Source organism: Anabrus simplex, chromosome X (genome assembly GCF_040414725.1).
Source record: "Anabrus simplex isolate iqAnaSimp1 chromosome X, ASM4041472v1, whole genome shotgun sequence".
Lineage (NCBI taxonomy): Eukaryota > Metazoa > Arthropoda > Insecta > Orthoptera > Tettigoniidae > Anabrus > Anabrus simplex.
In genome coordinates, this window is record NC_090279.1 from 160253587 (window position 1) to 160276422 (window position 22836).

General features: G+C 41.1%; 1 protein-coding gene across 1 annotated transcript in view; it reads right to left on the minus strand.

Moving 5' to 3' along the window:
* Positions 1-22836, minus strand: part of Tes (Testin) — a 96119-nt gene that overhangs the window by 61372 nt on the left and 11911 nt on the right. Inside the window, exons 5-6 of the mRNA XM_067159024.2 lie at positions 16783-16886; positions 5262-5416 (exon numbers count right to left, since the gene is read on the minus strand). Coding sequence (XP_067015125.2) covers positions 5262-5416; positions 16783-16886 — 259 coding nt within the window. The remainder of the gene's footprint in view (positions 1-5261; positions 5417-16782; positions 16887-22836) is intronic.

The following is a 22836-nucleotide window of genomic DNA, read 5'->3' on the forward strand; positions in this document are numbered from 1 at the left end:
TTTACCATAAACAGTCTAATGCAATTGAGCGAAGATATAATGGTCAATGATTTATACAAACATCTAATCACTACATACCATAATAACATTTTAATTCATTCATTCCAGTTTACATTTTAAGCAATTTTAATGATCAATTTGTTTTAATAGACACAATATAATCTTATTGATGTTTTTAAATTGTTAACATTCATATTTTATCAATGCAATACCTGTGACTATTCCTACATCAGGCAAACTGGAAGAAACTTCAATACAAGATACCATGAGCACAGTAACACAATAAAATACAATAAGTTTTCAGCTATCGGCCAACACATGCAAGATTATAACCATAATTTTACCAATATCGAACAGGATACGGACATCCTTGAATTAGCAAATAAGGGTCCTTTACTCAACATAATGGAAAATTAATACATACATCTAGACCAATATTTTAACGCCAATTACAGTCTTAACGAAATCTCAGAGAAACCCAATATACTTTACAATTTATTTATCACTTTTCTCAGAAACAATAATTCAGCCAACCAGAACTCAATCCTAAGTTTAATAAAGGTACTTTTCAGAAACAATTACCCTTTCTCCCACACCCTTCAGCTCCGCCTTAAATCTCCCCTTCCAAACCCCTACCCCATGCCCTTCCAAGCCACCTCCACTCTACCCAACCCGCATACGCCTGCACTCCTCCCCGCCCATATTTCCCCTTCCGCCACCGCTCACACACTATCAGCTAAACTACACACACCACAGCGCGAGGTAGGTGTCCATTTACTTTGTGGTAATCTTTTCGTTTTCCGCGCAATTTGCTTTTCACTGGCTTTTCTCAATTTTAATAGGTCCAATTTGTTTTCTGCTATGAACTGAGAATTTCACCAATTAATATCACCACGCGCAGTGTCTACTTTCTTCTTAGCAAGAATTCAAAAAACTTCACACGCAGCCCATCAACACGGCTTGGTTACTCAATACGCTAACTGCCAAATTCTCCGCTTAAGCTGATACAGTGTTTAGTCGACTCTTCTTCCAGAGAGTATCAACTACGCATTTTGTTATTCAGACATTGTCCATACCTGTATATTTTTATATATGTGTCAGTTTATTTTGTGTTCATTCTTACTGCCATAGCACTCAGTCCACAACCATTATATATCACCAGGACCTACTGAATTCCATGAGTCCATAAATTTTACAACACAGAGCACCTTATTTGTACTTTTGTTCCAGAATTCTTAGCATGTATAATGTACTTGTATTAATTATTACTCACCTACATCACACATAATATTTCATTTTCATTTGCAACATTTCAACCACACTTCATATTGTAAAATTATATTTTTCATAAGACGCTTACTGCCAGAAAACATTTTAGGATTTCTCCAAATATTGTGTATGTTTTAATATGGCTGATGATGACCCCGAGTAGGGTTGAAACTAGTCCCATGTAATGTAAATATTGTAAATACAACTTAGTATTGAATAGGTGGAAAACTCTTGTGCTAGGGGCTTTACGTCGCACCGACACAGATAGGTCTTATGGCGACGATGGGATAGGAAAGGCCTAGGAGTTGGAAGGAAGCGGCCGTGGCCTTAATTAAGGTACAGCCCCAGCATTTGCCTGGGTGTGTGTGTGTGTGTGTGTGTGTGTGTGTGTGTGTGTGTGTAAAACTGTACCGTGCATTATTTGCATGTTATCTCAGTTCAATACGGACCAATAATATGAAGTTCATCACTCTTAATGCTCTTTCATGTCGGTGCCAAAGTAGAGTTGTATGAAAGCGATTTTAGTGACTCTGAAAGATCTTGTGGGAGTGACTTTCTTTCTGATTTAAGTATGAACAATCATTTACATGACAGTGATTAAGATGCTGTAAATCACTGTCCTACAAATACTAGCAAAAAGGTATACTACAGCGAATAAGCTAAACACTGAATGTCACTAGAGGTCTTTTTATTGCGACCTTGTAACACGAAGTGCTAATTGAACATTTTCTCCATCCTTGATAAATTTAATCACCCTCAGGAAGTGAACCTGTGATCTTTGGATTCGGAAGCTAATACCCTACCACAGCTCCACAGAGCAAACTAATTTTTTTTTGCTATTTGCTTTACGTCGCACCGACACAGATAGGTCTTATGGCGACGATGTGATAGGAAAGGCCTAGGAATTGGAAGGAAGCGGCCGTGACCTCAATTAAGGTACAGCCCCGGCATTTGCCTGGTGTGAAAATGGGAAACCACGGAAAACCATATTCAGGGCTGCCGACAGTGGGGCTCGAACCCACTATCTCCCGATTACTGGATACTGGCCGCACTTAAGCGACTGCAGCTATCGAGATAGAGCAAACTTATACATAGATAAGTCTTTCTCCATTTCCTCTTTACGCTTGACAGAGTGTGGTGAGATGTCAAGAGTAATTCGATCTTCAGCCGCTGCGAAGCCTCAAATAACAACTTTACAGTAGTGTCCTATACCCGGTGGTCATGATTATTAAGATATGAAATCTTTACGGTCTCTGACACCATGGTTAGTTGGTTCAAGTCTGGCGGAAAAAAATCCACAATTCTAGACTTCAGGCAAGCAACTCAACGTTGAAAACATCCCAGGGATATGAGCTACGAATTTTAGGTAATAAATTATAATGAAGTATGAAAATATATTCTTTATTTATTCCTAAAAAGGACTGTTATGCGATCGATTAGATTAGCAGTTTACCTTCCTAGGACTAAGAGCGCTAATGTGAGTCAATGCATTGTTTCACTTAAGCCCTTATAACTACATTCGGTGTGGACATTTGGAATGCATTACAGAAAGAATCATGTAAACAAGTTAATTTGGCTAGGATTTGAATCAAAAAGAAAACTAGCAAATAAACAAGCAATTTTAGGCTGTTTTTCCAGAAATGCATTTAGGCTAGAAGTGATTTTCAAAATTTATCTTTTTAGTTTGACAGATCTATCCAAGACTCACAATTTGAAACCTTTCTGGGCCCTTTAGACCTTCAACTTTCAGCACAATTGAGGAAATTGCTTAATTTTACATTTTTTGTAGTGTGGGAACCCCTACTTTGTCTGCAAAGAAATTATTTATAACATTAAAAACATTCACCAACAGAATGTTGGTCGGCAGGGTAGGAGAGGCAGTGGCATACAATTTCTAATCACTAGATTGCGTGCCAAAAACCTGGGTTCAATTCCAAACATCTCCACAGCGTTCATATAGTGTGACAGCATAGGATACTGTTGATGGCAATCCGTCTGTTGGATGGTGATGTTAAGTCTTGAGCAGACCCCTTTGTGTTATTTGACAGGAGAAGGTTATGTGCCGACACCAGGTTTCAACCTTCCCTTACATCACACACACAGGGACACGTGCGTGCGTCACCCATGGGCATCAAGTAAAAAGATCTACACCAGGCCTCTCTGGAAGCCACGCGATATAAGAGCCCTTATTCGATCATCCATCTGGTATATTGCAATCGGTGAAGTCAAATATATTAAGAAGGCTTGGTTGATCTCCTCCATGCTCCTGTCTTTGTCTCCGATGATTCTCTCAAGAACCAAAGTGTTGCCCAAGATATGTGCAAACCTCTTCCACCTGTCTGCTGTTTTAACAGTCCATGTCTCAGCGACATACACAAGATTGTAAATATCAGTGAATTTACCACTTTCAGTTTTGCATTCTTGATGATGGTCCTGTTATTCTGCATTTTGCAGAGTTTGGCAGCCACCTCGCACCCCTAGGCAAGGTGTCGCCTTGTCTCGTCTTGCCTCATCCGAGCAGTCTTCGTTATGGGAGATTAGAGATCCCAGATACGTGAATCTCCCTAACCTCCGCACTGCTTTACTTCTAAATGGACGTTTTCGCTCTGTCTGGAGGTTATGCGCTGAAACAGACATACAACCAATCCCAAGCTGCCATTCATAACGACTTATATCGACAGAGTGCAATCTCGAAACCTAGTTGCCAACTCTAATATTTACATTCACCATGTGGTTAACCTATCTTACTCAGCGTGCATGGCATTCAGTACGGTTCACAACCTTTGCATTTTGCTTCAGTAATTAGTGTTTTTCACAATAGTCTTTATCTCTCTAGTATAGTACAGTATAGCTGTAGTTTTATTTATGTCAGTGTACTGGTTAGTGTACTTAGTTTGTGCATATTTAGCATGTCTCAGTATAGTTGGGGAAACACAAGTAACAAGAAAGTGACTCTGAGGTCAGTGAAGGCCATAACCTCCTTCCTGTGCCAGCCATTAATGGTGAGTGATGTGTTATTTCCTCATTCTCTTTTGTTCTTAAAAACGTATTCTCTTTTTTAGTGTCTGATATTGTTAGTTAGTGTTATTTTTGTGAATGTGTTTTCAATCCCGATTCATTAGCTTTTCTGAGTATGGTATTACATTTTACGAAGACTGTTTACCGCGGTCGTATTGCATCAGCTGTTCTTGTGGCAGTAGCGCGCTAGAAACAGAGGTAAGGTGACGCTCATTTCTTTTGCAAAACATCAATGTAGAAGTAAAACCGTGCGGAATATAGTACATTAAACCTGACAACTCTATTCATGTATCCCCCTGTGGGTGGGGCGGTACAATAACACCCATGGTATCACCCTGCCTGTCATAAGAGGCGACTAAAAGGGGCCCGCAACTTGGGACCGTAGGTTAGCAACCACGGGGTCCTTAGCTGAGTCCTTGCATGGCTTCCATTTACTTGTGCCAGGCTCCTTAATTTCATCTATCCTATCCGACTTCCCTTGGTCACCTCTTGTTCTTTTCTGACCCCGACGGAATCAGGTAACAACAAGCTTCTAGGGAGGCCTTCATTTTCACGCCCTTTGAGGCCCTTGTCTTTCTTTGGCCCATACCATCATTTTTTGAAGTGCTGGACCCCTTCCATTTTTCCCCTCTGATTAGTGTTAATAGAGGATGGTAGCCAAGTGGTTCTTCCTCTTAAAACAATAATCACCACCACCACCACTTTATTCATGTGGGGCAGGTTGCCAATCACCCTGTCCAACATGTTGTTGATCTCAGTAACACTAGACTAACAGAGCAGAATAAAGACGATAAATACGAGCTTAAATAAAAGTTCACGGAAAAGTAACATATCACGTGCATAACAAGAACGTCTTTCTGATCAAGAGACCAGTCCACATTCAATCTAGCATGGGTTATGAAGCATTAAACTGTCATTACATTGCTCTGTCGCTACACCTTTATGAGAAATTATAGAAAGGAAAGACCACTTACGCTTCAGTCTCCTCTGGGGTTAGATTATGGCACTTGCTTGCATCAAGATCGTGCAACGGTACTTGTTTCTCCAACTGCTGCCGACGGTACAGAGCACCATCACTGCCACTGATAGGCATCTTGCGTGCTGGCAGTTTCCGCATGTACTCTGCGGCCTGAAAGAAAATCATATTCTTATAATTTGTCAAACACAACTGTAAATTTTCTCCTTAACGACATTATTTAAAACACATGAATAAGCAGGGTTTAAATAATTAGATGAAAAAAGACTTAAGAACTGAGTTCCAGAATATGGTACAAAGTAAAAACAGACGTAAGTAACTTAACTCTACCAATAGAATACAAAAACGTCGCACAAGTGAAAATAAAACAGTGTAATTCTCTCAACTGAAATAATATAGATACGGTAATTAAAAAATCAACTCTTGTTCATGGATACTCTCGGTACGGACATGGACAGCTATTTGAGAGTCTTAAAGCTGCCTTTATCTCTTGCCTATGGATATAACAGGCATTTAGAGACCTAATACTCTGTACGGTGTTTTACAAAAATGGAAAATTAGTTCTGAGAACTGTGCAGAAATGTACTGTATTGACAAGAAGACGAAGAGTTCTGTAGTAGTACTGTACCTCCCAGCTAATCAGTAGTGCTAGCTGGCAGAGGGTGAATAAAGAAAATCATAAAATGTTGCGTGACTGATGAGTCCAAGTCCAGGTACCATGAGCAATTTCACACATACTGTAACTTCATTTTTTCCTTCACTAACTTGTCAGTTTCTCTTTAATCCACTCGACTCGTTTGATGTGACGTTCATGTGAGCACTGGCCAAGCCTTCAACCCAAATGACGAGACATCACGTGGCGTGCCAACTTGTATGTACTAGACTGTATTTTGAACATCCCTGCTAGTGTTTCCCTTTTTGCAAACTTCCACGAATAGAATAGAAATGTGGCTTGTTTACAGCTCTCCTTCTAAGAACTTTTACAGTAATTTATTGCTTAATCGTAGCATTAATGGTTATGAATTTCATGTTTTTGGTCCGTATTGAACTGAGAATAATATATAAGTAATAATAATAACAACGTAAACGTTTCCACCTTTTCAATACTAAAATATATTCATAAAATTATAAATTACACGGTACTAGTTTCGACCCATCTATTATTATTATTACTTATATATTAATCGTAGCATCATCAGTCTCCTAGCCATGGTTCCAAGCATAATAAATGCCAGTGGCAGCAGTGTTATTGCTGAGTTGACTGAAAGTGTTTTCGATATGGAGGACAGTGATGATGATTAGAACAACACTGAAGAAGAGATTTTAAGTGAAAGTGGCAGTTCATCTGATACGAGTGACTATGAAATCATACGTAAAGCCCCATGTGGGAAAGCAAACTATACCCACTTTACAGGCTCTCCAGGGGTGTCAGGAGAATTGAGAGGCAAATATTTAGATACTTCTGTAATGGTGTTCTCTTTGTGTTTGGAATTTATGGACCAGTTGTTTTCCCACATTGCGTGGGAAACAAATATTTACACTACGGAACAATTATCAGACCCAGATAGGAAAGAAGGAACAGATAAGTGGTTTGACAGTAATGAGGATGAAATTAACACTTACTTTGCCCTCTGCTGATATCCTAGGTTTGTAAGCCTTGCATTCAATTATATTGGAGCAAAGATAAATGTATTGAGACTCCAAAAAGTGTAAAGTGTCTCCATATATACACCAACATGTTTTGAGATTTGCCACAAAAAATCTTCATTCTGACACCATTGCTGGTGAGTGCATTTATTTTGAATGCTTCACTGAAAACTGAGCATGAAAATTCTGGTTGCTGTTCTATTTATGGTATTCATTTCCGAGCAATGCACAGTAGTTCAGACCGGGTGACTTACTCATGTTGGGGACGATTTAAATCTTACTTCTAGGCGAGCCCATTAATCTTGAAGGAAATGGGTTCAGTGATCTTCGTAATGCTGTACTGTGTGTTATTCATGACTTGAATCTGCAGCGCATGTGGGGAGGGACAATCGAAGGGGGCTGCGTCGTCTCCCTCTCCTCTCGCCATCCAGTCTTCGTCTACACATTGTGCTAAGCAGTGGCTCAACAGAATGTGTCAACAAGCGAGTTAAGAGATAGCCAACCAGGAAAAGAGACAGCACTCTAATCAGACCTCCCACACTACCTACATGACCAAGCCCAGGTGATCAATCACAAGGAAGTTTACTAAGTATTTGGATTATAAATACTGTAAACATTAAATACTGTAGAATTTATTTTAAGCCTACTGTGAAATAGCATGATATTTTCCTTTCCTTTGACCTTTTCTAATTCAAAAGTTTAAAACATTTACACTGTATTTAAACTTAAAGTAGCCAATTGGACAACCTCCCTCCCAACAAAGGACACAACCCAGATGCAGACAAATTGTTAACGTCTGTAAATGAGAGGTTTCACTGCTTTTCTATTTACAAATCATAAATTATGTGAGCTGATAAAGAATGATAAGCTGGAGAGCAGAAATGAGTTCACTGGAGGCAGAGAAGAGATGGATGTGGAGGAGAAGGGACTGATGAGGGAATACTTTTCAGAGAGGGCAGCAGTGTGTGAAGATATGAACATCTTTATCCTTTTTGTATTTTCATGTTTGTCTCTTCTATCTGTTGCTCTCTCATCCTACGCTGGCCTGTTATTGTATTTATCCTAATACAGGGTGTATGTTGAGCAATACGGTATGAAATTCAGTGTGGAAAAGAGCAAAAACAGTGGTAATGACAAGAGGAGAAAGAGAAATCATTAGTATCAGGGGACAAAATCCTTGATTTTTTTTTTACAATGTGTTTTATGTCGCACCGACACAGATAGGTCTTATGGCGACGATGGGATAGGAAAGGCCTAGGAGTGGGAAGGAAGCGGCCCTGGCCTTAATTAAGGAACAGAACCAGCATTTGCCTGGTGTGAAAATGGGAAACCATGGAAAACCATCTTCAGGGCTGCCGACGGTGGGGTTCAAACCCACTATCTCCTGGATGCAAGCTCACAGCTGCACAGCCAACTTGCCCAGTAAACCTTGATGTTGTTGAATACTTCAAATATTTGGAAACTGAAATAATACAAGACGCACGGTTGGATAAGGAGACAGCAGAAGGGTACAAACGGGGAAACACGTTCTACAAGAATGTAAGGAACCTGGTGTTGAACAGAGAAGAAAGAGATAATGTACAAAATGTACTCAACATCATTTCCCTTGATCCAGCTCCTGCCAGGTTGGGGTAATTATGGCACTTCTCCATCTTCCTCTTTTCTTCCACCATTCCTCTTCCACAATCTTGTCCCATTCTAAATTTTGTCTTCTTATGCTGGTCTTCACGGATTCAATCCACCTTGTTCTAGGTCTTCGTCTTGCTGTCTTGCCCTCGCATTTTGTCTACAGCACCTGTCTTGGAATTCTTTTCTCCTCCATCCTCTTTACATGTTTACATGCCCCAACCATCTTAGTTTATTCTTTTCAATTCTCTCGTTTACCTTTCCTATCCCAACATCTTCATTTCTCACTCTGTCCTTTCTATCTCACTTCTTAGGAATTTCATCTCACTGGCTTGAATTCCACACTCTTGCCTGCTAGTGAAAGTCCAAGTCTCAGCTGCATACGTCAGTATAAGTACATAGTACATTTCGTTCATTATCTCTTTACTTTTCCTTGGTACTTCTTTTCTCCAAACAAGTTTTCATACACTTTGGTAGAATGCATTGCCCTGTTGTACCCTCCTGCTAATCTCCATGGCCACCCTAGCATTTTGCAATAATTCACTTCCTAGGTAAAGCTGTTCATAATTTCCAGACTCAGACTTCCAATTCTCACAGTGCCTTTTGCTTGCCTTTCCCCTCTCAATATCACACAGTCTTGCTTTTATCTCTACTGATTTTCATGCCATACTTCTCAAATATTTCATTCAGTACAGCTAGTTGTTGTTGCACTTCTTTGCTGTTCTTTCTTCAGATAACAATATAGTCGCGCTGAGTGGCTCAGATGGTTGAGGCGCAGGCCTCCTGACCCCATCTTGGCAGGTTTGATCCTGGTTCAGTCTGGTGGTATTTGAAGGTGCTCAAATACTGCAGCCCATGTCGATAGATTTACTGGAGTATTCGGGAGATAGTAGGTTCGAACCCCACTGTCGGCAGCCCTGAAAATGGTTTTCCGTGGTTTCCCATTTTCATACCTGGGGCTGTAACTTAATTAAGGCTACGGCCGCTTCCTTCCCTGTCCCATCGTCGCCATAAGACCTATCTGTGTCGGTGCGACGTAAAGCAACTAGCAAAAAAAAAAATTTACTGGCACATAAAAGAACTCCTGAGGGACTAAATTCCGGCACCTTGGTGTCTCCAAACAGTAAAAGTAGTTATTAGTGGGACGTAAAGCAAATAAAATTATTAGATCACAACATCATCTGCAAATAGCAGTATCTTCATCTCTTTATCTCCATAGGCTTCCTTTGTTTCCTTTACAATTTCGTGCCTGACCATAATAAACAAAAGAGGTGACAGCACACTCCCCTGTCTTAGTACAGTCTTATTCCTAAACCATTCTGTCTTTCCAACTGGGATCAGTACCCTGGTAACACAGTTGTACAATGCTTGCACCATTTCTAACATTTCTTTTCCAAGTCTCTTTTTAACCATGGTTTCCCAAACCTTCTCTCTGGGGACACTAATGTATACCTTTTCTCTATCTATGAAAGTCACGACCAGATCCTTTCCATATTCCCAGTTCTTTTCCATCAGCTGTCTCATGCTAAAGATTGGGTCCACTGTAGATCTTCCACTCCTGAAGCCATATTCTTCCTCTTGTTACTCTCCTTCAAGAAGTACTATACCCCTATATTAACGTATTCATCAGAGATTTGGTCTTTGACAGCAAGAAATGAGAGTAAAATTTACGCCAGTGAGAGGAAGTTCCTTTTTTTTTGCTAGTTGTTTTACGTCGCACCGACACAGATAGGTCTTATGGCAACGATGGGACAGGGAAGAGCTAGGAGTTGGAAGGAAGCGGCCATGGCCTTAATTAAGGTACAGCCCCAGCATTTGCCTGGTGTGAAAATGGGAAACCACGGAAAACCATCCTCAGGGCTGCCGAAAGTGGGGTTCGAACCTACTATCTCCCGAATACTGGATAATAGCCGCACTTAAGCGACTGCAGCTATCGAGCTTGGTTCCTTAGGAGTACGGTAGGGAAGATAAGGAGACAGAGTAAGAAATGTTGAGGTCAGAAAAGAGATAGGAGTAGAAAAACTCAGTGATAGGATGGAGAAGAATAAACTGAGATTGTTTGGACATGTTATGAAAACGGAGGAGGAAAGGATAGCAAAACAGAGTTGGAGGCTAAGGAAAGAGGGCAAAAGCGAGGCCCTGAGCAAGATGGATGGACTCTGTCAAGAACAGTAGAAGACTGGACTGGAATACAATTACTGAAGATGAGTGGTGGAAGGAGAGGTAATGGTGGAGAAGTGCCATCAACACCCCGACCTGGCAGGAGCTGGACAAGGGAGAAATGAAAATCATGATGATGACGACGACAGGGTGTAACAGAAAGGTACAGCCAAACGTTCAGGACACATTCCTGATGCACAGAACAATATGGCTCCGGAAATGCTTTACTTCCACGTTACAACTCATTTTCAACAACTCTACATAGTACATTACCGTATAATCCTCAATACCACCTACCACCGAATAAGACCCGCACCCTAAATTTGAGACAGCAAAAATGGGAAAGGAAAAAAAACAAACAGACAACTTAAATACCTATATAATTTTCTTAAAAAATACCACAAATATAAATTCAAACAGCTTACAATTAATAAAATCATCACAAAAATTGTAAACAAAACCGGTCCAATACTCAGATCATACACAATTCACCGTCGTCATCTGAAGTTTCACCATAGGAACTTTTGTCGCTGGCATCTGTCTTCAAATAGTCGTCCTCACTACCGTCCACTGAATTTGAAATTCCACGTTTGTTAAAGCTTTCGGACACTAGATCGTTGGGAATGCACGCCCATGCGGTCTTGATCCAGCTGCATATTAGTCCCACTTCAGGCCTCTTCACTCGTCTGGTTGGTGTTAACGCAGGGTCACCATCAGACATCCGTTCGGTGTACAACTGTTTCATTGCAGTTTTGAAAGGCCGGTTCACGTTCAATTTTACGTTAACCAATTTAACATTAATAAAGAGACTTCAAACCAAATTTCCCTTTTGACTCTACACAAGAAGCTACAGTCGCTCTCAACCAACACAGGGCGCTGCTTTACAAGATTCGACGTAGCAATTTGCGTTCTTATAGAACTACCAATATGCAACTTGTTACCATATTTTTAGACAAGGACATTCAAGAAAGTGTATAAATGACGTCTATTTGTTTGTAAGACTCTATTAAGACTTTATTTTTAAGAATATCTTAACTATTTCCTACATCATCCTCACATTCATTTGTAATTTTTTTTTTTTAATCAACCACGATTAACCTTTTTCCGCCCGCATTTTCACTCCCCTTATCCCCAGGTTTCAACCTATTATTTAGCAAAGACTGAAACAGACCATATTGTTTCAGAAAAAGTTAAATACAGTAAAAACTATTGATCACAATGAATTCAAATTTTCAATAACATTAGAAAATATACCATCACATCCATTTCTCTGTTTATTGAGTCATAATGTGTTTTTCACCCACCCCCCCTCCTCGTAATACTCAACACAGACACAGTCTGCATTTGTCACATTCCCATGTTGTCTGAATTGCTCAGAACCAATAATCACGTGATTTTGGAAGTGGAATGATACCCATGTATATAAGATTTTATTTCCTCTGGGCAAGGGTCTTCCCATTCTGTTTTTATCTTACCGGAATGCGACTGTTTGAAGGCTGCATTGTTATATGCGCAATAGGCTATGTCACTGAATAGTTTTTCTCCTCCTAACATAAGCAAAAAACAATCTCTTTCCCCTAATACTCTTCCCGAATTATGCGCAGGTTCAACATCATCCATTTAATCACTCGGAGTAACGAAACGTAATATTTGTGTTACCCGAATTGCCGTGATAACTCCATCAGGTCCGATTTATCGATATTCGTTTTCATTCATATCACTGTTATCACTAAAATTATCTTCGTTGATACATTATTCACTCATTAAAAATTCACCTGCACCCCTACTCAAGGATTCTGTGTCATTTTTTCCGCCCATATTCAGCTCAGTTTCAATATACGCGATATTCAATCCTGCCATGTTTACGAACGAAACAGCTGACCCGTGCTCGCGGAAGTTCAAGACCATTGCCTAGGCAACGTCAAGACAGATTATCACTCTTCCTTTATTCACTAAGACTTGTAGATTGCACTGCGTGTTCATAAATGCCTTATAAACACTTCACTGATGAGAAAAATAAAAAACTATCACACAGATCGCAGACGAATGCAGATAATGCAGCCGGGCGCTTTCGGGCGCTAAGGACTGGAAGGTTAAATGAACAGTCAGGTGCTTTCGGGCGCTAAGGGCCGGAAAGGGTTAAGAACAATCAGGATCCTGATTTTTAATCTTTCAGATTGAGATTTAGGCTGAAGATGCCCTTAAATAAAGGACAAAACATGTCCCTATAATTTAAAATCACTTTTTATGTATTGAATAGGTGGAATAAATAAACATTAATATTTCTTTGACTGCCTCAACGTCTCGTATGGAATCAATGTCCATTGTTGCTGTCCGTATTTGAAATGGATGTTCCTTTTTAAACTACTGAGAAAACATAGGACAACAAATATACATATATTTAAAGAGGTAGCTTAAAACTTCTTGCAAACAATCCTTCAGCCAAGTTAAATATGAACGACCTTACTTAAAAAACGTTGCAAGCATTGTTAGAATCTGGTAGAAGGATTGTTTGCAAGAAGTGAGGTCAATTTGTGTAAATAATGTATAAATATATTTATATTTTTTGCATTTCTCAAAAAGACATTAGGTTCTCCATTTTTACATTTTTTTTCAGTTTCTGATTTGAGTTTTGTAATCTACCACGTAATTTTATGGCTGATGAAGTTTCAAATAGATACAAAACATGTCCCTAAATATTTTTAATATGTTTTTAATTAAATAGTTCACTTGTAAAGTGATGTGTATTGATTGGGTGGACCAAAACCTAACTTTGTTTCTTTTTTTATTTATTTATTGTGGGGTGTGCCGTTTTTGCACCAAAACAGGCAGTTGAGGATTTATTTCTTCAAGAATAAATGGATATCTGCAATCTGTTTTGATGAAATTAGGTATGAATGACTTATTTTTACTTAACTACTTACATTATCGGAATGTTTATGGGTATTAACAACGAAAAATTTTCATGAAAACTAATTGCGCTCAGAAGCCAAATCTTAATCTGCTTGACAAAGGTTAATACACATTTTCATACCCATACATCATATTACCTACCATCACAGAAGCATGCAGTTATGAATACACCCCTCCATATAGGGTTGGTGTCAGGAAGGCCATCCAGCCGTAACACAGGGCCAAATCCACACAGAGTGATGACCCCAACAAATTGGGGAAAAAAGGCCACGAATAAGAAGAAGTAGAAATATGAATGCTACATTGTAATATCAGACTTTATAAAGTACAGTAGGAGTAGGTATTTCTCAGACACACTCAGTAATCCGGCACTATCACTAATTAAACGCCCCTCCGTGCAAGGAATGGCTGGATTAGCGAAAGAAGTGTGGTGGTGTTTGAGTCATCAGTCCATCCATAGACTTGTTTGATGCAGTTCTCCACGCCACCCTATCCTGTGCTAACCTTTTCATTTCTACGGAACTACTACATACTACATCTGATCTAATCTGCTTGTCATATTCATATCTTGGTCTACCCCTCCCATTCTTGCCACCTACACTTTCCTAAAAACCAACTAAACAAGTCCTGCGTGTCTTCTCTAATCTACCACAACGATTCAAACTTCTAAAATTCCATGTTCCAATTCACAGAATGTCGGTATCCATCTGCCTGATGATTGCCCCCTCGCGTGTAGTCCCCACCCGGATGTGCGAATGGAAGACAATTTTACCTCCAGAATATTTTACCCAGGAGGAAACCACCGTAAGTACATCATTCATACGGAGAGAGCTGCATGTCCTCGGGAGTTAGTTACGGCTGTAGTTTCCCGTTGCTTTTAGCCTTGCAGCGATATCAATACAGCTAAGCTATGTTAAATATTATTACAAAGCCATATCAGTCAATCATCAAGACTGCCACCCTTGCAATTTCTGAAAAGCTGCTATGCCCCTTTCAACAAATCACTCATAAGTCTGGACTCTTGACAGATACCCGTCTGACGAGGTTGCACCTGTGGCTTGGCCATCTGCTTCCCTGGGAGACACAAGCCTCTACACCGTGGCAAGGTCACATGGTTCGCAGGGGAGGGAGACTAGTGTACAAAGTATAACAGCCCACAAACTTTAAAAGGTGAGTGGTTTGTGCACAGAGTCCCTCTCATTTATTATTATTATTATTATTATTATTATTATTATTATTATTATTATTATTATTATTATATAGAAAACCAAAACAAAAATGCAACCCATTGTGTGGAAAGGGATATAAAGTAGAATTTTTCATTTTAGAGATTTTATGGTCCTAAAATTGGCATAAGACACAGAGCATTTAAAAAAAAAAAGAGTTCATACTCCTAGGAGCAATACTTCAGAAGATATTATTAACTGTTGCTATTAAGAAAACTGTATTTTTAGAAAAATGCAGTTTTCACTAATTTTTTTACCAACTGTACAAAGTTTTCAAGACAATGATTGGCAAAGACTCGAACTGCTGCATAACTTAGTTTGCTAAGAAGACTCATAGATAGCGCAAGAAGTTAAAACGTAGAAATGCAACTTTTACACCCCAGACACTTTTGTTCAGCAATACTGTAAAATTTCCATTACCAATTTTTGGGTCCCTTACCGCGCAATGGGTCACAAACAATACAGTAAATCCTTGTTAAGATGTTTCTGCAGGGGGCAACAAAAAAGAACATGTTAAGTGAGAAACCGTACAATTGAATATACGAATAAAAATTGTCCAACAGGAATATGGACACACCAGATATGATTTCCTCCCACACGAGGGCATTTTATATCGTGTATCCGCGGGTACAATGAAAACTATATCTACCATTTTAAGACAATAGGAAAGTATTAAAAGGTGTGAAAAACAAGAGAGAACAAATATGCAAACCTTTTCTGCAGGGGCTTATATAAAAAACGCACTTAACAGTGTGAAAAACACCAGACAACAAATATAAAAACACATGCACGGGGGCCAATAAAAACATCAAAGTATTATTGCAATCACACTCTTTCTAAAACAAATGTTAGTAGAAGCCTTTTGTTTCGGAGCGTGGGTTATTTAACATAATTTTCTGGTCACACTCTTAAAGAATGTATTGGAGATTACACTCGACACTGTACGACCGGGAGGAATGGAATTACTTTGGCCACAATTCTGAATACATTTTAACCAACTCGAGTTGAAACTCTAAGGTGCGAGTTCAATATTCGTGACCTCTGTACACTTGAAGATGCGGACGCCAATCCATTTTCTAACAGATTTTAATTTTGTCTTCATTAGTAAGGAATTTCATGACTTTTTCCATATTCATAACTAGGCTATTACAAGACAAATGTGCACCACGCTAGTCAGTTTTTCATGACCATGTTCCTAATCCGGACATAAGCTACCACATCATGCAACAAATATTCGCTACACTTCACTGTACCACTCAACACAGAATCAATTTCTGACTTCTGAATGGAATGCAAAATACAAGCCTGGGAGACTGATTACCTCGGATCGAGTAGGGGTATTTCAGTCGCCTTGACAATGAATACTGCAATGTATTCGAAACGTCGGCAAACTGTACGTGATATGCGTACAAGTACAACACGGTTCAACCCGGAAAATAAATTAAATAATTCTTCACACCGTGGAAGCTTCACTTCTAAGATACAAGCACAAATAGGCTCACTGTGTTATTCAGCAATCTCGCTGCTAACCGGCAAGCAAACCTAAACATTCCTGATGCTAACGGCTAGCTCCCCTAAGGTGTAACTTATGCCGTGAAGTTCAGGAATTTATCACTCAACTGCGGCAACGGCTCTTACCAGAGTTGGAAATTAAGTTTTATTCACAAGGGATGACAAATAACATTTTCAGGGTTAGGAAAAATGTGATCATACTAAGCAGCAGTAGCAAAAAGGTTTGACGTAATTAGCGAGGTATTTTTTATAAAGATTTAACACGATGAAAATTGGGACTTTGAATTTACGACGTACTAAGCGGGAAAACATATTAATGAGGAACGCACTAACAAGGTTTCACTGTATAAGTATAATCCTATATGAAACAAGATTCCCGAGTCAGATTCTAATGCAATGTACCAGTCTCATCCCTTCAATGATTGCATGACTCACCACATCATCCGATACATTAGGAGGAACCCAGTCAAAAGCGACACCCTTGTTGCTAGGCTCTACTGATGCAGGCTTCACTTCTTCTGGGACCTTCAGCTTCAATACTGCGGAAAGAAAACAACACATCTCCTTATCTGCAACCTTAAAATGCATAAACAGACAAAACATTAACCCTAGCAGAGTGTTATACCTGTATAAATGGATCATGACTGCTTTGTGGCAAGCGTTTTAACATGTTTATCTAGAATTTTAAATAGTGCATTTTTATCACCATGGCCTTTGGGGGTGCACTTATTATTTTGATCATTATTATTTAGGTTCTGGAAAGAAATATAAAGAGGTTAGGGTAGTGAAACACTATTTACAGGTGACTGTACAGAGAGAGAGAGAGAGTGAGTGAGTGTGTCTGTGTGTGTGTGTGTGTGTGTGTGTGTGTGTGTGTTTGTTTCACTGCTTGGGCACTTGGATACAAGTCCATTAGCCATGATGATGGGCGGTCTGCAGTCTTCATTTATTTGTGTACACCATCTTTGTCCATGGAGTTACTTAAACCTTGCATCAGAGATAAATGAAATGACGTATGGATTTATTGCCAGAAGTGTCCGAGGACATGTTCGGCTCGCCAGGTGCAGGTCTTTTGATCTGACACCCGTAGGCGACCTGCGCGTCATGAGGATGAAATGATCTTGAAGACTACAAAAACACCCAGTCCCCATGCCAGCGTAATTAACCAATGATGGTTAAAATTCCCGACCTTGCCGGGAATCGAACCCGGGGCCCCTGTAACCAAACACCACCACGTTAACCATTTAGCCATGGAGCCGGACACCTCGGAGGTGAAGTTCATAGCACAAGTGCATGTGTTTCTGTTATCCAGTGTGATGACAGCTATGTTGTGTGTTGTGTAGCGTTGTGATGATGATGGTGATGGTGGTGGTGGTGGTGATGATCCAGTAGGGAGACAGTGAAACCCAGTGTCGGCGCATTGCCCATTCCTGATGAATAACACCAAGGAGTCCGGTCAAGGCTTAACGTTCCCATCTGACAGACAAATTGCCAAAAACAGCATCATATACCCTCACTATATACGAGTACTGTAGGTATTTGGAACTGAATCCAGGCCTATGGAATGCTATCTATGGATTAGAAATTATATACCTACCTTTTTTTTTTACAGACTACAGCCTATTATAACCTAGGTATGTGTTAGTTATGTATTAAAACGTAAATACTGTAAAACTGTTTATTTGAATGATAAATCTTCATTATTTTGAGCATAATCGCATCAAGTAGATCGGAGTTTAAATGTTTAGCTTGACTATCATGTAGTGTCGTGCATGAACAGTGTCTCAATTAGCGTGGAATCGCATGCAAGCACTCGATTCCACACAAAGTCACAAAGCCATATGGCACTCCACAACAACAGAGTGGTAAGCCAAGGTGTTACGTGATTACGAATGAGCAGTAGAACAACACTAGAAGTTCAAAATATATTTCTTTTTTACAACGGTTAGGGCTAGAAGTGGCCGTGGCCTTAATTAAGGTATTTATTTGGGAAACCAAAACAGCGAGAGGCCGAATTACAGAGTTCCGCAATGAGAAAAAATATTTACAATGGAGCACCACATAGCAAACATAAAAAAAATAAGTGGAAGAACAATGAGGAAAAAATATCCGAGGAAAAAATTAAAAACTAACAAAATAACTGTAGAGGCACCAATTAACAGCAAAACATGAAGGCAAAAGAAATAAGGAAAATTAAAGATTGAACGTAAAACAAAGAGAAGAACTTATAGCTAGGCACACTAAGATAAATACAGATATAACACATAAGTAACGGTATATTACAGTAAAAAAATAAATAAACAAGAAACATCAGGTGGATGGACAGTGGAGATTGTTGCCGAATGAGGTTATCTATCGGGAAAGTGAGTCCATCACAGACACGATGAGAAAAAGAAGAATTGCCTTTTTTTGTCATATATTTCGACTAAGTGATAACAGAGTTTTAAAACAATTATTTAATTACTTTTGGAATAGTAAATCAAAAAACAATTGGTTCAAAGAAGTTCAAAGCGATTTGGAGGAGTTGAATATTACCACGCAAACCATAGAAAACAGAGGCGAGAAGAGTATTTTGAAGAATAAATGCATCAGGCTTCCTCTGACCACTGTACAGAGGAAACAATATGTTATAACGGATGCGGAGAGGGCAGCCAGGTCAACCAAACTCAAGACTTTTTGGGAGAAGAAAAGGAAGTCAAATTTATTGTAGTCTGATTTGAGTGCAAGCAAGCAAGCAAGCAAGCAAGCAAGCAAGCAAGCAAGCAAGCAAGCAAGCAAGCAAGCAAGCAAGCAAGCAAGCAAGCAAGCAAGCAAGCAAGCAAGCAAGCAAGCAAGCAAGCAAGCAAGCAAGCAAGCAAGCAAGCAAGCAAGCAAGCAAGCAAGCAAGCAAGCAAGCAAGCAAGCAAGCAAGCAAGCAAGCAAGCAAGCAAGCAAGCAAGCAAGCAAGCAAGCAAGCAAGCAAGCAAGCAAGCAAGCAAGCAAGCAAGCAAGCAAGCAAGCAAGCAAGCAAGCAAGCAAGCAAGCAAGCAAGCAAGCAAGCAAGCAAGCAAGCAAGCAAGCAAGCAAGCAAGCAAGCAAGCAAGCAAGCAAGCAAGCAAGCAAGCAAGCAAGCAAGCAAGCAAGCAAGCAAGCAAGCAAGCAAGCAAGCAAGCAAGCAAGCAAGCAAGCAAGCAAGCAAGCAAGCAAGCAAGCAAGCAAGCAAGCAAGCAAGCAAGCAAGCAAGCAAGCAAGCAAGCAAGCAAGCAAGCAAGCAAGCAAGCAAGCAAGCAAGCAAGCAAGCAAGCAAGCAAGCAAGCAAGCAAGCAAGCAAGCAAGCAAGCAAGCAAGCAAGCAAGCAAGCAAGCAAGCAAGCAAGCAAGCAAGCAAGCAAGCAAGCAAGCAAGCAAGCAAGCAAGCAAGCAAGCAAGCAAGCAAGCAAGCAAGCAAGCAAGCAAGCAAGCAAGCAAGCAAGCAAGCAAGCAAGCAAGCAAGCAAGCAAGCAAGCAAGCAAGCAAGCAAGCAAGCAAGCAAGCAAGCAAGCAAGCAAGCAAGCAAGCAAGCAAGCAAGCAAGCAAGCAAGCAAGCAAGCAAGCAAGCAAGCAAGCAAGCAAGCAAGCAAGCAAGCAAGCAAGCAAGCAAGCAAGCAAGCAAGCAAGCAAGCAAGCAAGCAAGCAAGCAAGCAAGCAAGCAAGCAAGCAAGCAAGCAAGCAAGCAAGCAAGCAAGCAAGCAAGCAAGCAAGCAAGCAAGCAAGCAAGCAAGCAAGCAAGCAAGCAAGCAAGCAAGCAAGCAAGCAAGCAAGCAAGCAAGCAAGCAAGCAAGCAAGCAAGCAAGCAAGCAAGCAAGCAAGCAAGCAAGCAAGCAAGCAAGCAAGCAAGCAAGCAAGCAAGCAAGCAAGCAAGCAAGCAAGCAAGCAAGCAAGCAAGCAAGCAAGCAAGCAAGCAAGCAAGCAAGCAAGCAAGCAAGCAAGCAAGCAAGCAAGCAAGCAAGCAAGCAAGCAAGCAAGCAAGCAAGCAAGCAAGCAAGCAAGCAAGCAAGCAAGCAAGCAAGCAAGCAAGCAAGCAAGCAAGCAAGCAAGCAAGCAAGCAAGCAAGCAAGCAAGCAAGCAAGCAAGCAAGCAAGCAAGCAAGCAAGCAAGCAAGCAAGCAAGCAAGCAAGCAAGCAAGCAAGCAAGCAAGCAAGCAAGCAAGCAAGCAAGCAAGCAAGCAAGCAAGCAAGCAAGCAAGCAAGCAAGCAAGCAAGCAAGCAAGCAAGCAAGCAAGCAAGCAAGCAAGCAAGCAAGCAAGCAAGCAAGCAAGCAAGCAAGCAAGCAAGCAAGCAAGCAAGCAAGCAAGCAAGCAAGCAAGCAAGCAAGCAAGCAAGCAAGCAAGCAAGCAAGCAAGCAAGCAAGCAAGCAAGCAAGCAAGCAAGCAAGCAAGCAAGCAAGCAAGCAAGCAAGCAAGCAAGCAAGCAAGCAAGCAAGCAAGCAAGCAAGCAAGCAAGCAAGCAAGCAAGCAAGCAAGCAAGCAAGCAAGCAAGCAAGCAAGCAAGCAAGCAAGCAAGCAAGCAAGCAAGCAAGCAAGCAAGCAAGCAAGCAAGCAAGCAAGCAAGCAAGCAAGCAAGCAAGCAAGCAAGCAAGCAAGCAAGCAAGCAAGCAAGCAAGCAAGCAAGCAAGCAAGCAAGCAAGCAAGCAAGCAAGCAAGCAAGCAAGCAAGCAAGCAAGCAAGCAAGCAAGCAAGCAAGCAAGCAAGCAAGCAAGCAAGCAAGCAAGCAAGCAAGCAAGCAAGCAAGCAAGCAAGCAAGCAAGCAAGCAAGCAAGCAAGCAAGCAAGCAAGCAAGCAAGCAAGCAAGCAAGCAAGCAAGCAAGCAAGCAAGCAAGCAAGCAAGCAAGCAAGCAAGCAAGCAAGCAAGCAAGCAAGCAAGCAAGCAAGCAAGCAAGCAAGCAAGCAAGCAAGCAAGCAAGCAAGCAAGCAAGCAAGCAAGCAAGCAAGCAAGCAAGCAAGCAAGCAAGCAAGCAAGCAAGCAAGCAAGCAAGCAAGCAAGCAAGCAAGCAAGCAAGCAAGCAAGCAAGCAAGCAAGCAAGCAAGCAAGCAAGCAAGCAAGCAAGCAAGCAAGCAAGCAAGCAAGCAAGCAAGCAAGCAAGCAAGCAAGCAAGCAAGCAAGCAAGCAAGCAAGCAAGCAAGCAAGCAAGCAAGCAAGCAAGCAAGCAAGCAAGCAAGCAAGCAAGCAAGCAAGCAAGCAAGCAAGCAAGCAAGCAAGCAAGCAAGCAAGCAAGCAAGCAAGCAAGCAAGCAAGCAAGCAAGCAAGCAAGCAAGCAAGCAAGCAAGCAAGCAAGCAAGCAAGCAAGCAAGCAAGCAAGCAAGCAAGCAAGCAAGCAAGCAAGCAAGCAAGCAAGCAAGCAAGCAAGCAAGCAAGCAAGCAAGCAAGCAAGCAAGCAAGCAAGCAAGCAAGCAAGCAAGCAAGCAAGCAAGCAAGCAAGCAAGCAAGCAAGCAAGCAAGCAAGCAAGCAAGCAAGCAAGCAAGCAAGCAAGCAAGCAAGCAAGCAAGCAAGCAAGCAAGCAAGCAAGCAAGCAAGCAAGCAAGCAAGCAAGCAAGCAAGCAAGCAAGCAAGCAAGCAAGCAAGCAAGCAAGCAAGCAAGCAAGCAAGCAAGCAAGCAAGCAAGCAAGCAAGCAAGCAAGCAAGCAAGCAAGCAAGCAAGCAAGCAAGCAAGCAAGCAAGCAAGCAAGCAAGCAAGCAAGCAAGCAAGCAAGCAAGCAAGCAAGCAAGCAAGCAAGCAAGCAAGCAAGCAAGCAAGCAAGCAAGCAAGCAAGCAAGCAAGCAAGCAAGCAAGCAAGCAAGCAAGCAAGCAAGCAAGCAAGCAAGCAAGCAAGCAAGCAAGCAAGCAAGCAAGCAAGCAAGCAAGCAAGCAAGCAAGCAAGCAAGCAAGCAAGCAAGCAAGCAAGCAAGCAAGCAAGCAAGCAAGCAAGCAAGCAAGCAAGCAAGCAAGCAAGCAAGCAAGCAAGCAAGCAAGCAAGCAAGCAAGCAAGCAAGCAAGCAAGCAAGCAAGCAAGCAAGCAAGCAAGCAAGCAAGCAAGCAAGCAAGCAAGCAAGCAAGCAAGCAAGCAAGCAAGCAAGCAAGCAAGCAAGCAAGCAAGCAAGCAAGCAAGCAAGCAAGCAAGCAAGCAAGCAAGCAAGCAAGCAAGCAAGCAAGCAAGCAAGCAAGCAAGCAAGCAAGCAAGCAAGCAAGCAAGCAAGCAAGCAAGCAAGCAAGCAAGCAAGCAAGCAAGCAAGCAAGCAAGCAAGCAAGCAAGCAAGCAAGCAAGCAAGCAAGCAAGCAAGCAAGCAAGCAAGCAAGCAAGCAAGCAAGCAAGCAAGCAAGCAAGCAAGCAAGCAAGCAAGCAAGCAAGCAAGCAAGCAAGCAAGCAAGCAAGCAAGCAAGCAAGCAAGCAAGCAAGCAAGCAAGCAAGCAAGCAAGCAAGCAAGCAAGCAAGCAAGCAAGCAAATAAATAAATAAATAATTATGTACAAAAGAGGGGAAAGAAATGTGAACAGA